Source organism: Ceratotherium simum, chromosome 24 (assembly GCF_057802395.1).
Source record: "Ceratotherium simum simum isolate JZ-2026a chromosome 24, ASM5780239v1, whole genome shotgun sequence".
Classification (NCBI taxonomy): domain Eukaryota; kingdom Metazoa; phylum Chordata; class Mammalia; order Perissodactyla; family Rhinocerotidae; genus Ceratotherium; species Ceratotherium simum.
Genome location: NC_141923.1, coordinates 38983419 through 38997641, shown reverse-complemented (window position 1 = coordinate 38997641; position 14223 = coordinate 38983419). Strand labels below are relative to the sequence as shown.

General features: G+C 40.4%; 1 protein-coding gene across 2 annotated transcripts in view; it reads right to left on the bottom strand.

The window, feature by feature from the left end:
• Positions 1-14223, bottom strand: part of PPP2R5E (protein phosphatase 2 regulatory subunit B'epsilon) — a 141601-nt gene that overhangs the window by 54575 nt on the left and 72803 nt on the right. For both annotated transcript variants that reach the window (XM_004426228.3, XM_014784284.2), the window contains exon 3: positions 10611-10807. In XM_004426228.3, the coding sequence (XP_004426285.1) occupies positions 10611-10807 (197 nt within the window). The remainder of the gene's footprint in view (positions 1-10610; positions 10808-14223) is intronic.

Below are 14223 nucleotides of genomic sequence, written 5' to 3'. Positions count from 1 at the left end.
GACCACAGATTAGCATCACTCTCTACCCAATACTACTGCTTCATGATAAACTGAGTAAGACAGGCCACTCCAAGGCAAGGCAGGACAGACAGCCCTCCCTCATGGGCCTCACTGAGGCATGTGAGCCTCACGCTGGGGAGAAGGCAGGAGAGCGGGAGGAAGTTCTTCAGAAAGAAACCAAGAGAGGGCTGTAAGGGCAGGAACTGACCACGAACCCTGTTCGCTTCCATTTTAAATGTGCATTTAAAGATCACTGCCTTCCAGAGCTGGCCCGGTGGTGTAGCGGTTAAGTCCTCGCCCTCTGCTTCAGTGGCTGGGAGTTCGCAGGTTTGCATCTCGGGCGTGGACCTACTCATGGCTCATCAAGCCATGCTGTGGCGGCGTCCCATATACAAAATAGAGGAAGATGGACACTGATGTTAGCTCAGGGCCAATCTTCCTCACAAAAAAAAAAAAAGAGAGAGAGAGAGAGATCATTGCCTTCCCATTATTTCACCCCTCAAATAACTACTTTTACTTTACAGAATAGGGCATAACAGACTCCCCACTTTGTACCTGATGATAGCACAAATACAAAACTCAATTTTCCAGCACCTTCTCTACTGTCTAAGCTTAACAAATTTTTCTAACTCTTCTAAGAGAAAAAGGCAAAAGTTCCACAAAAGGAAGAGGCCTGCATTATTCCAGAGTGCCCTACCCTATTCTCATAAGGGCCTTAACTTCTTCAGGAAGGGAAGTTCCACAGTACTTCAAAGCAGCCCATTTAGTACCTAACATTATCTGCCCAGCCCCATTCGTGTTTGTTACCGACATTTTTGAACGGTCAGGAAACATCATATTCTCCAATATAGCTCGCTTATCTGTTTTATTAAAAAATAAACTTGCTCTCCAACTTACCAAACAGTTACAGTCCTATTTTTATTCAGAAACACCCTCGCTGCAAATGAGTGGCCCCTCGCCCTCACAGCCATGCTCCTCCTTGCCCAGGACCTGCTTGCTGCCTTAGGCTCTGGTCTTTCCAGTTTTCCCTTCTCCACTACTCAGCCAACCCCCACCTTTCTCTATTCATCACTGCAATTGCATTTTTACTCTAAAAGTTCCTTATCTTATCTGCACTTTCCAGAGGCAACTTCCTCTGCAGAAGTCACTGGATAGCATATTTCTTCTTGTTTTTATCTACAGATCAAGTTTGGCTTTTAATATTGATCGGTAGCCAACTATCTCCTGGAAATGACCTGCTCGTTGTTTTCTTGCCAAATTCTTGCCTCAAGCATTTCTGTCTCTGAGAATTCCACAATGAGGACACTCATTTTCTCCGTTTTTTCCTGCTAATAATGCACCACTGTGGTGCAACCAGCTTTCTCCCTAGAGAATCAATCAAAAAATCCCTCTCATTTCTCTCTCCTCAGTGCAGACGGCTGAACCAAATAAACTAACACCACGTGCTAGAATTAGCCAAGGCCCACTTATAGATACCCTATATACAGGCAATATTTCCGAATCATTTTATCATTCATTTTCTTGGTAGATTTTTCCAGAAGTATTGCTTACACCTCTAACCATATTTTCAGTTTCAAGGTTAAACTAAAAGGTGGGAGAAAAGAGAAACCAAAACTTGAATGCAGTACTGTAACTTATCCTGCAAAATTCTGCTGCCAGCTTGGGGGGAGGGGAGAGGGAGAGTTCTCATTACACTGAGATGATAGTATTGGATGGATCAGCGCTAGACAAGTCGCAGCTGTCACACAATTTTAAGTATATTGAAAACTCCGAATAATCTGTAAAGCAGTTAAGACAAAAGGACTACAACTTGTAAATGAAGCAAATATCAATCACGAGTAGCTCAAAAGCTTCCTGAGTAAAAATCCACTCCTTAGGGAGTTTAAATTAAAACTAAGTACATTAAAATCCCTGTCAGATTTCTTAAGAGAGAATGTTTGCAGGAGAGAAATGGTAAATTATTAATACAGTACGAACATGAATATGCAAGTATTATCAGGAAAAATTTTATTTAGGTGAACTAATGGCAGTATATATACACATGTATATATAATTATACACACACGGGCACAAGAAGATTTACAGGGTCCTCCAAAAAAGAAAAAGAAAAAAGACTTGAAAATAAAATTTCCCAGAGAGAATTAAAATTTAAAATCATCAGAGAAAAGATATGGAAAGTCACCTTAAAGAGATTAAAAAAAAGCACTCAGGCTAGCAACACTTCATTGTAACTGGAAAATTAATCTACCTAAAGAAAAAGGTAAGTCTAGCAGAGGTGGCAGAGGTGGGACCATGAATAATAATAACAACCACGACATCACAACAACCCTATAAAGTTACAGTGGGGTAAAAAGCTTTAGAGGGTTAAGACACTTCCAAGATCACACAGCTAAGTAAACAGCAGGACTGGGCCAGGTCTATCTGTCTATACCACTGACTCGTGAAGGACAACAAAGAGGAAAAGCGGGCTGTACACACATAAGTGCTTCCAAAGATTAGGGGCCATCATGGAGATGGAGGGATGTTCCAATCATTGACCTCCCTTGCTCCAAATCCAGGCTAACCAAGCAACTTACGGTTGTCTTGGCTGCCGACAGAGCTTGCCTGCTTCCAATGGTGGGACAGACAGACAGAAGAAGCATGAGAGGACATGAACTTAGGGGACAGGATCATCTCAAGGACTGTAGTTTGGGTGGAACAGAGGAGAGTTCTGAACTACACAGCCCTCCTCCTGAGCTCCTCCTCACCCACCATCACCATGCACTCTTACATGGAGGGAGTGGTGGGGCAGGAGAAAAGGGTAAGCAGCACTGTTAATTCAAGAATAACGCAAAGGCAGTGTAGTTATTATATAGGGTAGTGAGGTGGTGGGGGGAGGGGGAGTGAAACGGAAGCTGTTTCTCAAGCAAAAAATGAACATTTAACCCTGACACTTTGTCAGAAGCAGCAAAAGATACAAGGATGAGTGAATCAGAGACCTTATTACCTATTTAGAAGAGCTCAAGGAAAACAACACAGTACAGAGGCAAGAGTCCAATCTTAGGGGGTTGCAGGCCTCACTCCCATTGGAAAGAATGATTCTAGGAAAGCATTAGGCACAGCAGTTATGAGTATGGCTCTGGAGCTAGACAGCCTGGATTTGAATCTCAGCTCTGCCAGTTACCCAGGTGTTTCTTGGGCAAGTTTCTTAACCTCTCTCTACTTCCTTTACACCCTCTATAAAATAATAAATATAATAATACTACCTACCTCACAGGGTTGTTATGAAGACTGAATTAACTCATATACTGTAGATGCTGCAGATTATTATGCTGCCAACAATGAAAGGTGTACAGGTGTTGGTGACCTTCTTTCATTAGTACACACCTTTGTGAAGAACCTCTAAGGATTAAGCATTTGACTACAACTCTAAATTGTAAACTATTATAACAACCTAGCAAAGATGACACAAGATGAAACAGAAAATCTGAAGACTCAGACATGTATTTAAGAAATTGAATTCACTACCAGAAACCTTCCCACAAAGAAAACTCCAGGCCCAGATGGTTTTATTGGTGAAATCATTCTAACAACTTCATTTTTCATCTTTAGTTAACCGCCATAAATGGGAAGATCCTGCTCCTTTCCAATCTCATCTTATATTTTCCAACAGAGCATCATCTAGCAGAGCACTGCACACATGGTAAAAATCAAGCTTAAGGCATTTCGAAGTCAGATACGTCTTTGAAAATTTAATCAAAAGCTACAGATCTTCTCCCACAAAACACACAAAATTTTGCAGTCAACATCAGTGGGTCCATTGACCCCATGAAACCAATCCATAGACACCCTGAGATGCTAAACGAATATTGTTACATGAGCATTCACTAAAGGAGCATAATGTGATAGTTTAAAAAGGTAACTAAGGAAAAGACAAAGTGCCTGCCAGTTTTTCTACCCTCTGATAAATTATAAACGTTATAATCTGCTCCTCACCTTGAGCAGTGAATTCTTCCTGATCTCATCCTAAAAATGTCTTCTGGCAATCTTCATTATCATAACCTTACATTCTTCCCTAAGTACCAAGGAATTCTTTATTTTTAATTAATTTAATTCTCAGGTCCTGTCTTCTAGACTTATCCTATCCTCAAAATTTACCAATAACTTCAGTTCCTAAATGCCATTCCCAGATATCACTCAATTCTCTTCCATTATTTATATTTCCAATCGTGTAAGCAGCCCACCTCCGCCCCTCCCCAATCGCTCGCACCTACAGATCTTATCTCCTTTGGGTCTGAAGAGTCACCTCCAAGGCAAATTCTGGCCAGGATGTATACTTCTATTCCTTATCAGATGCAGGAAGATGAAAAATGGAAATTTCATATTTCCCCCTGGCAGTTATTGTTCCCAAGGCTACTTTTAGATAGTTGTTATTTTATAAAAAGAAACTCTCTGTCCTTCAGCCAATAGGGTACATAGTGGAGTTAGTAGTGGAGTTAACAAAGCACTCCTGAGAGTCTGTGTGGGCAGACTCTGAGACCTTTAATTGCAACTTTATAATTTTCTACAAAACCGTATTATTCTATTAAGAGGCTAACCGGAGCTCAGATTTCCAGTTAAATCAAAGAACGTATGAAAGATAAAGCACTTAGATAACCAAAGGACAGAGTATAATTTGAGAGTGTGGAAAAACAAAGCTAATGGTAGCCAAGAAACAACAGAAAGGACCAAAGGAAAGACTGCAATAGAAAAGAAGAAAAAATTGTTCAATGTATTTTACCTTAAAACTACATTAGCTTCAGAAAATCACGTATTCTACAATTTGAGGTATATAGAGACTGAACCACAGATTAGGAGTGGGGCAGACTTGGAACCAAAAAAGCCAAGTCATAGAGACAAAATATGGAAATAATAGCAAACAACCAGAGCGACAAGGTATGCTTTCTGCAGGAGAGAAATGACAGGATTTTACTCTAATGAAGACAGTACACAGTATATGCAATCATTATCCATAGTCAGCATCTCAACTGCCTCATATTTCTTGCATCCCTCAACCCACCAACTCCCACCTGTACCACTGCACTAAAGCACAATGGATTCCCTGGTATCACCTGGAGGTCCATCATTGTTCTTTTTCTCCCGTCCTGCTCCCATGCTGATAATTACCAATCTCCATCTCCAGCTTTCCACAACTAGGTCTCCCATAACCTCAAATCTAACACACCAAAAATCAACTCCTCAGCTCCCACCCAAAACCTCCTCTCCCTCCTGCTGCACCTTTCCCATACTGCAATACCACAAACTACCTCATTCCCAAAGCTATCCTAGACCCCTTCCTCTCTCACATTCCAAACATCCACACAAATGCTAAGTGGCTTCAATTTTACCTCCTAAGTGAGACTCATCCTTTTCTCTCCTAGTCTACTTCCACACCTATGCTTGGTTTAGGCCTCCCACAACTTTTCTGACACAAGTCCCCTAAGCGATTCCTCTCTGCCTTCAATTTCAGCCCCCTTCCAATCTATCTGGCCCACTGCCATTATAATACAAATCCAACCATGTCACTCAACTGCTTAAAACTTTTCAATGGTTACCCATTGTTTGTGAACTTCTTTCAGGATCTGGCCCACATCTACATCTTCAACTGCCACCATTCACCTCCTCCCACTCCCCAACACACACACACACACACACACACACACACTTAATGCTGTATCACAGCACTATTTGTGTTTCTCTGAATACATCATGGAGTTTGGAAATTCCTTTGCATCATGTAATTCTCTTTTTCATTTCAACACTATTTCAGCCACTTGGAAAACACATATTCACCTTTTAATACCCTGCTGAGGCTTTACCCACTTTATCAAGCCTTCCTTGACCATCCCCCCCACCTCTGACTAATCACCCTTTCTCTCTACTCCTTGCCTTGTTCATACTTTTATTAATGCACATATGAGATTATGTTTATTATCTGTTCACCAGTATCCTCTCTGCCTGACTGTGAGTTTGGTGACAGGGCAGGTTCCTGCCTTTATTATCAAAATGTAAAGGTGTGGTTCTAAGTCATTCAATAAACATTAACTGGAGTTAACTAAAACAATGTCTTCACCAATGAGATTTCATCTCACATCAGAACTATCCCCAAAAGAGACATTTTTGAAAAGGAAGATGTGCAAATAAATATAAAGAATACAAAATATGCAGAGATCAAGTTCAGGTAAAAAACATTAACACAAGATCACTGGGAGAGTCAGAAATTCTAAGAAATCTTTTTCAAATGGATGCATGGCAACAGAACCAAAAAGAAAACATTAGCATAATGTGGTAAAAACACTGCCTCAAGGACAGAAGCCTGACAGTTGAGATGATACAGAGCAGAATGTGCCAAAGCCTAAGGGAACTAACAGGCCCCATGAGAAATACATGAGAGAAACCACTTACCTAAGCAACTACTTTGGACAATGGTTTGTAAACTTTAAGAATGGCAGAATCCATTCTAAATTTCTTAGACTGTGTTCACCAAAATAGTTGGTCGTTTTCAGAGCTGGAAGGATGTGAGAGAGAGACCATCATCAACTCCCTCCACTTACAACAGGAGAAACTGGGCCTTAGAGAGGAAATTACTTACCCAAGATCTCACCACTAGTTAAGTGGAAGATGAGAAATAAGGACAGTGACTTCCACGTTCTCTGCCTGGGGCTTTTTTCACTACTCCACACTACCCTTCCGTGGGTAAGTTAGATGCTGTATTGTTTTGTTTTGTTTACACATAATTTCTTAATTCTAGCAGTCTGTAGGTGGTATCCAGACTTCATTCAAATGCTAAAAATGGTTTCCACAACTCATAGATTACTTTCATCTGTCACTCTTTTTGTCCCCTAACAGGAATAGCAACTCTCAAAGTATAGGTCCCATCAGGTTGGATCAAAGGCTTTTGGTAATAATGCTAACACCAGAACACGCTATCAGAAGTCATCACTCATCCCGGTTTGTAAAACCTAGTTATCGCTTCATCGATATTTCATTAAAAGCACTACCATTTCCCTCACTAAGCCTAGTGACGCAGTTTCATTTTACAGTATTAAGAAAGAGGAATAGGTGGAGACAGTGACTGTTCAACAGGCACGATTGGAATTACAGCATTTCAGAATGACAGAGGATACAACACATCTAGCAGATAGAGCCTTTTTTTTTTTTGGTGAGGAAGATTCACTCTGAGCTAACATTTGTTGCCAATCTTCCTCCTCTTTTGCTTGAGGAAGATTAGCCCTGAGCTAACATCTGCACCAGTCTTCCTCTATTTTGTATGTGGGTCGCCGCCACAGCACGGCCTGATGAGTGGTGTAGGTCTGAGCCTGGGATCCAAACCTGTGAACCCAGGCCACCGAAGCGGAGCACGCCTGACTTAACCACCACACCATAGGGCCAGCCTGCTGATAGAGCATTTTAAGTCCACAAAGAGGAACTCTGGGTTCTACCAAGGATTGTAAAATCAGCTATCTAATAACAAAATCATCAAAATATAATAATAATATTATTGAATGCCTGACACGTGTTAGGGACTGGTCTGAGAGCTTTAGCTACATCATTGCCAATCCTCACAAAATACCCAAAAGGCAAGGACAATACAGATGAGGAAAGTGAGCAGTGGCAGCACCAGAATTTCTATATACAAGGGGCTCACAGGTGGCAAAAAGGAAGGGAGTAGAGGGCACCAAGTAGGGACTTGGTTCCAACCCTCCTTACTGTGCAGTAAGCACCCTGTTTACTAGATTGTATGTGTATCTGAGGTGGTGAGAACCTTGATGTACAAACAAAGCACAACAATTTTCCTTGGGTAGACTATTTATGGAGCAGGGTAGGAGGGACTATGGTCACCCTTCCCTGATACTAAGTACCTCTTAGCACCACATGAAAACTGCGGGCCCCAAAGACGGAGGGCTCCATCCAAGGTGATGGAGCAAGGACGGCCAGAGCTGGCTCTTGAGCCCGGGTTTGTGTGGTTCCCTAGTCCCATCTCTTTCTACTCTACCATGCTACCTTCTTCTCTGTAAATGCCCCACATTGTCTAAGAACCATGTGAAATCAGTAGTTAGCAATTTCACAAATTACAAGATATGAAAAATAAATTACACCTCTGAGAACCCTAAACTACCATCTAGAAAGTTAATTTTCTAATGCCCTAGACTAGTGTGCATGCTGCAGATCCAACACCTCCTGACGTAGGCCTCAAGAATATTTTAAAACACAACATTCACACACAAATGACAGGAGTCTTTTTTTAAATTGTTTTGCTTGGGGGGGAGCATGAGGAAGTTGGTAAGTGAGAAGAGAAAATGGTCTCCTTTAAGAGACTAAAGCTGGTTTAGGACCAAGCTGGTTCAATTTTTGGATTAAGCCAAATACTGGGTCTAAAAACTGACTATAATCCAATGACACCCAATATCTCCACCATAATTCGACAGCCTGAAATGGCCACATTTTAAGAGGGAATCCATTCACTGGTTCAACAATCTCCAGGTAGGCCTGGGCTGGGAGGCCTTACAGAGGCCTCAGAGATGTGCAGGACACAGTTCCTGCCTAGAAGTACTTATAGTCTAATTAGAAAAATCAGACAAATGTGGGAAAGGACAAAAAAGCAGCAAATGAACAAATTCCAAAAGCGTAGGTTGCCAAGAAGCAGAGGAACTAAAGAGAGGAGAAAACTCTGTGCTTTTCAGAAAACAGTGATAGCACTTTAAGCCAGGTCTTGAAAGAAGAGGAGAATTAGAATTAGAGGCTGGGGGCAGGGAATACATGGAGGTCCAGAAACAGGGAAAAGAGGCATGCTATTAAAGAACAAATCAACAAATGTGACAGATGTTCCCACACAAGGGCAAACTGATGTATGTACAAGGATATTCATAGGGTACTGGTTAAATAAATTATGGTACATCCACACAATGAAATACTATGCAGCTATAAAAATGAATGAGGGATGAACTGATATACATTATATATTGCTAAGTGAAAAAAGCAAGGTACAGAGAGTGTATTTAGTATGCCACCATTGTGTGTTTACAAAAAATAATATTTATACTTATATGCTTGTATATGCTTACATATTCATAGACTATCCATGGAAAGATACAGAAGAAAGTTATAAACAGCGGATACCTCTGTTGGCTGAGGACATGGGTAGGTTAAAACCAAAGGACCATGCTCTGCAGAAGGCAGGTAGACTAGAGAGGATCCTAAGTATCAGGTTAAGAGGTTTAGACAGCATACAAACTCTAGAGAAGGGTATTGACATTAGGGGACAATTGACACTGGGGCTATAATCTCTGTTATAGGGGCTGTCCTGTGCATCAAAAGACGTTTAACAGCATTCCTGGCCTCTACCCACCAGATGCTGGTAGCAGGCCCCCTCCCACTCCTGGTTGTGACTACCAAAAAACGTCTCTAGACATTGCTAAAGTGCCCTGGGAGGCAAAATCGCCCCTGGTTGAGAACCACTGCTCAAGAGCCACAGTGTTAACAGTTAACCTCCAAAATACTCTAGCACTACATTCCTGTAAATTAACAACAAATGCAATATACGCTCAGATATGTATCTGAGCAATATACTGGACGTTATTTTCAAATGACCTTCATGTATCAGTCACAGTTTCTCAAGTTGTGATAATTCAGGTCCCTTCCCAAATCTGAACTGTTCATTGTTAACCATATATACTCCATCATAGATGTCTCTTTTCTACATTTGTTGAATACAAATCATAAGAGTTAAATGGAAAAGCTAGACAGATTTTCAGCAGTACACAGAAGGTGTGCCAAATTCCCCAGTGGGCTTGCCAGTGATGCATTGACCCTTCTGGATCTCTGCAGCACAATTTCAGGAGTTAGTGGACCAGCCCCACCTCTTCCAAATAGCATGTGCTCTCTAGATCCAAGATCTTCTAGGATGCAAAGGAAGGCAACCCTCCCACAGAAATCTATCAGAAAGCCATATTTTGGCTTGGTTTTTGAAAAACTAATATAATTATTGACACAATAAGAACATAATTACTTACATTATGCTAATAACGTCTCTTCTCATAACTCCTAATAACCACACAAAGTATAAGACGCTGTTCAAAAATAATGAAAGACATCACCCCGGATTTTCAGATTATAAAGAGAATGATTAGTTTATAAAGCCAAGAGAGGCTTTAGTTAGATTCTACAAATCACAATTTTATTAAGCTTAAAGCCATTTCTAATATACCATAATGAATAGGGAGAAAAAAAAAAAATCAAGATATCCAACAGGCTTGATTATTTTTCAAACACAGATCTAACACTTCTGTTGATTCTCCTGTGTCTTTTCTTTTCCCAATGCCAGAAATCCAATAATACCCTAGCAATCTTGGCTTCACATTTTGAGGTCATTGATTCCTCCAATACTGTCATAGGTGAAAAGTTCTGGATTTCATTCTCATGAAATCATGCTCTTCAAATTCTGTATTGTGCTGACTACTTTTGCTTAGCTCTCAGAAGGTTGGCTTTTATTTGTGGAGGTGACCTCCAGTGACCTGACTCTGCAATAAATACACCTGTGAGTCCCTATGGAAGGTGCTTAAAGGTGTCCGCGGCGAAAAAAAGAAACTCACCATTCTAACTACTTCAGGGTAAGTCTGCTCTGTCAAACAGCCTCTGCTTATTGTAATGTAGTCCACCAGTTCATTAAGAGTGGAGCGCTTGTATTCTTTCATTTTAAGATCAGATAGCGTGTCCATGAAGTCAAAAATGACACAGCACTGCTGAAGTTTCTTTAGGAACAGTTCAGGCTGCTCTGAGGATGGAACGTCTAAGAAAAAAAAAGGAAATGGTGTAAGTCTGTCATCAATTTCTAGGTAACAGGAATTCTCTGTGAAAGTTACTTCAAAAACAAGCTCAAAAAAATAAGAATTCACATGACAACAGTGTTCTTTTTAACAGTTACACATGGGTGGGAGGGGATACCATAGCCACTACTTCAGAGACCTTGACTTTGAAAACTACATGGTACCAACACAATTGACAGCATTTGCTGTTCCACAACCAGATTAACCAAAATCCCAAGAGCCATTAGAAAGTTGTAGCAAATTTTAACCAAAAACACCTCAATGTCAACACCCTTAAGCGAAAAACACTGAAAAAGGTCAAACTTCCCATTATAAGGTAAAGACAGAAGTTTTCACTGTTGGTTTAAATTAGTTTTACTAAAAAATTTCAAAGCAGAAATGTCAGTCGATTCATTTTAATTTCATGCTGACATCCTTGGTATTTAAAGCAACTGTTGTGTGTATGTGTTTATATTTTTTGTGTTGTTTTGGCTTGATATCTATGAAGTTTCTTTGTCAAAGAAACATGGAAAATCAACAAAATGAAGCAATACCAACTCTCTCAAAAAGAGCACATCAGTAATGGACGATAAGAGCAAACCACTTAAATCTATGTTCTCTCTTTTGACCCATCTTCTTCCCTTATGGTGAGAAAAAACCACTAACATCTTCATTAATATGTTCTCAGAATAAACATCTGTTCTTTTCCCACAAACAGCAGGTCAGACATTTGGTATTCTGTCGTTTCTAAAAAATATGTAGAAATTTTAGGTTAAAATTCCCCAGCTAGAACGGAAATCTGATCTACAGTTGGACTTGAAACACACCAACTAAGTTGTAGATAGCCCATTCCACTCCTATCTTCCTTCCACTGTTTTACTCCCCCAAACTGGAGCTTTCCTAGAAAGGGAATGAAATTATGCCCAGAGTAGGGTCTGCTGCCTTCACGCAAGGCAATTAACTCATTAATCCTCAGAACACTCTTAGAGGTAAGCAGGTGGTATTATGTTACCATTATTCTCCATTTTTCAACAAGCAAATTAGAGACAATCATTAAGGTCCCACAATGAATGAGTTATGGAGCTGGGCACAGCACCTGGGTCTCTAACCACATTCCCACACTCCCTTTGTACTATTCAAGAAGGACTTTTAACAATGTTTGGCCAGTCACTTGCAACCAGCCTCAGTTGCCAGGCTCCCAGTAAACGCTTTGCAGAGGCCTCACAGCGTGGGGCACTTGCTTCCTGGAGGTAAGTGCAACAGCTAACAGCACCCACCTTATGGCCACTAGCAGCCCCAGCAGAGGGGAGTGAGGGCTAGATTCCTATTCACAGGATCCACATGACTCCTCTCCACAACCCTCTTCCCCTCCTCACATCCCGCAACCCCAGTGCTAGCCCAAATACCCAAGGCCTCACGGATAATACCTCTAGAGCACTGCCTCCTGACATCGACTTGAGAATAAGCCCGAGATGAGAGTGGACAAGATATCTGAAAATACAGGATTTCTCCACCAGATATAAGGGAACAAGTAGTCAATATTTTTGAAGGTATATAGCATCACTGCAACTCTCAGCAAAAACAAGTTGTAAATTTAGAAATTATTCTTAACCAATGAGTTTCCCCTCCCACCACCACCCCCATAGGTCGCCTAAAGCCTAATGTAACTTACAGTCAAAGACTTTGGGATTTGAGTTAAGCCAAGAAATATGTCTTATTCTATGCCCCTAGACTTAATCACTTTCAAAATATCTGGCTTTAGGCTATAAGAACTACATTTCTTATAGTCAGACCAAGCTTTCTCTTTACTTGCTACCTGCTTCAGGTATTTAAAATAAATCCATAAACAAACAAAAAGTAAACAAGGCTGCTTATGAATATGACTATACATGCTTAACCAAAAGCTAATTACATGCACAGGACCATCATGGTTAATTACTTAAGTCTTCTAAGTTCTAAATCAGACCCCATACCTTGAAGCTGAATGGGAGTTTTGATGATGCACAGGGAACAAGAAAAGGCTTATTAACATAACAGTAAAGCTAAAATCTTCAGGAGAAATTTTAATTAATCCAATTTTTGACATAATAACTTTAATAAAGCTTAAAAATCAGACCATCTACATGGAGAACTCCTTAATTCAGCATACATGAATTATGAAAGCATCTCTAAATGACAGCCTTTCCTCCAAAAAGCAAACCGTCACTTAAGCAGTAACAACAACAATTAATCTTGGTGGTCACTGCAATAATCCTCCAGAGAGCAATATATTTGGCTATTTAAAAAAATCCAGGCAGTTCACATTTAATCCTTTTTTTAATAATGTTAGGCAGCTGAAATTTATTCTTTATTTATCCAAATTGATATAACGTCATGGACAAATGTGAAGCAGGCTATCCACCTGCCCAACAGAATAATGATAATAGCTTACATTTATTGAGTACTAGTGCGTATATTTATTGGGTACTATTCTAAGCACTTTACATATATTATATCTTATTTAATCCCAACAACAACACTATGCAGTAGGTACTATTTCCAATTTAACAGATGAGAAAACCAAGACACAGAGAGAGTCAGTGACCTGCCCAGAGTCTTCGAGATAACAAGCAGTGGAGACAGAATTCAAACCCAGGCACACTGACTTCAGAGCCTGAACTCTTCACCACCATGCAACATTCAAACTCAATCAAAGGCAAGAGTAATACCATTTCCCATAAAACAGGGTATGTGCAAAGAGAAAAGAGGAAGAATGCAAAAAGAAATCAACAAATTAATTTCCAATATGCCCCATTCATAAAGGATCATGGTGAACCCCTCTAGCCCATTCCCCAGAGATAAACACATATAGCAATAAGCTTTGCTTTATCCTTTATCACAGACTAAACTCTTCTAAACGATCTCCTTTCCTGAAATTAAAAAACTTATGCAGTTAAGACCGACCAAAAGAAGGGAGGGTTTCCTCAAAGAGCCAATTCCTTTATAGCAATAATTTTTAAAAATTTATTTTTTTCATTCATGCTAAAGGATGACCTAACTAGCAACAGTCCAAGCAAAGGGCTCTTCCTATAATGTTTGGCCCTCAGACTGTCCCACATAGCTATGCTGCTCCCAGCCTCCTCGCCCTCATCTCCCTAGTCCCACTGGGATATGAAAAGGTAGAATATGAAAGGTAGGACAGGCCAGGATCAGAGAAGGAACACTCTCTGAGGAGTGCAGAAGGTTTCAGTGATATAAATTTAATGTCTATGGAACCAGTCTCAGAAGCAGACACAAATATTCTTTTTAAAGAAACATTTATAAAAAGTATCATGTACTAGGCCATAAAGAAAATCTCATAGGGCCAGCCCCGTGGCTTAGCGGTTAAGTGCACGCACTCCACTGCTGGCAGCCCGGGTTC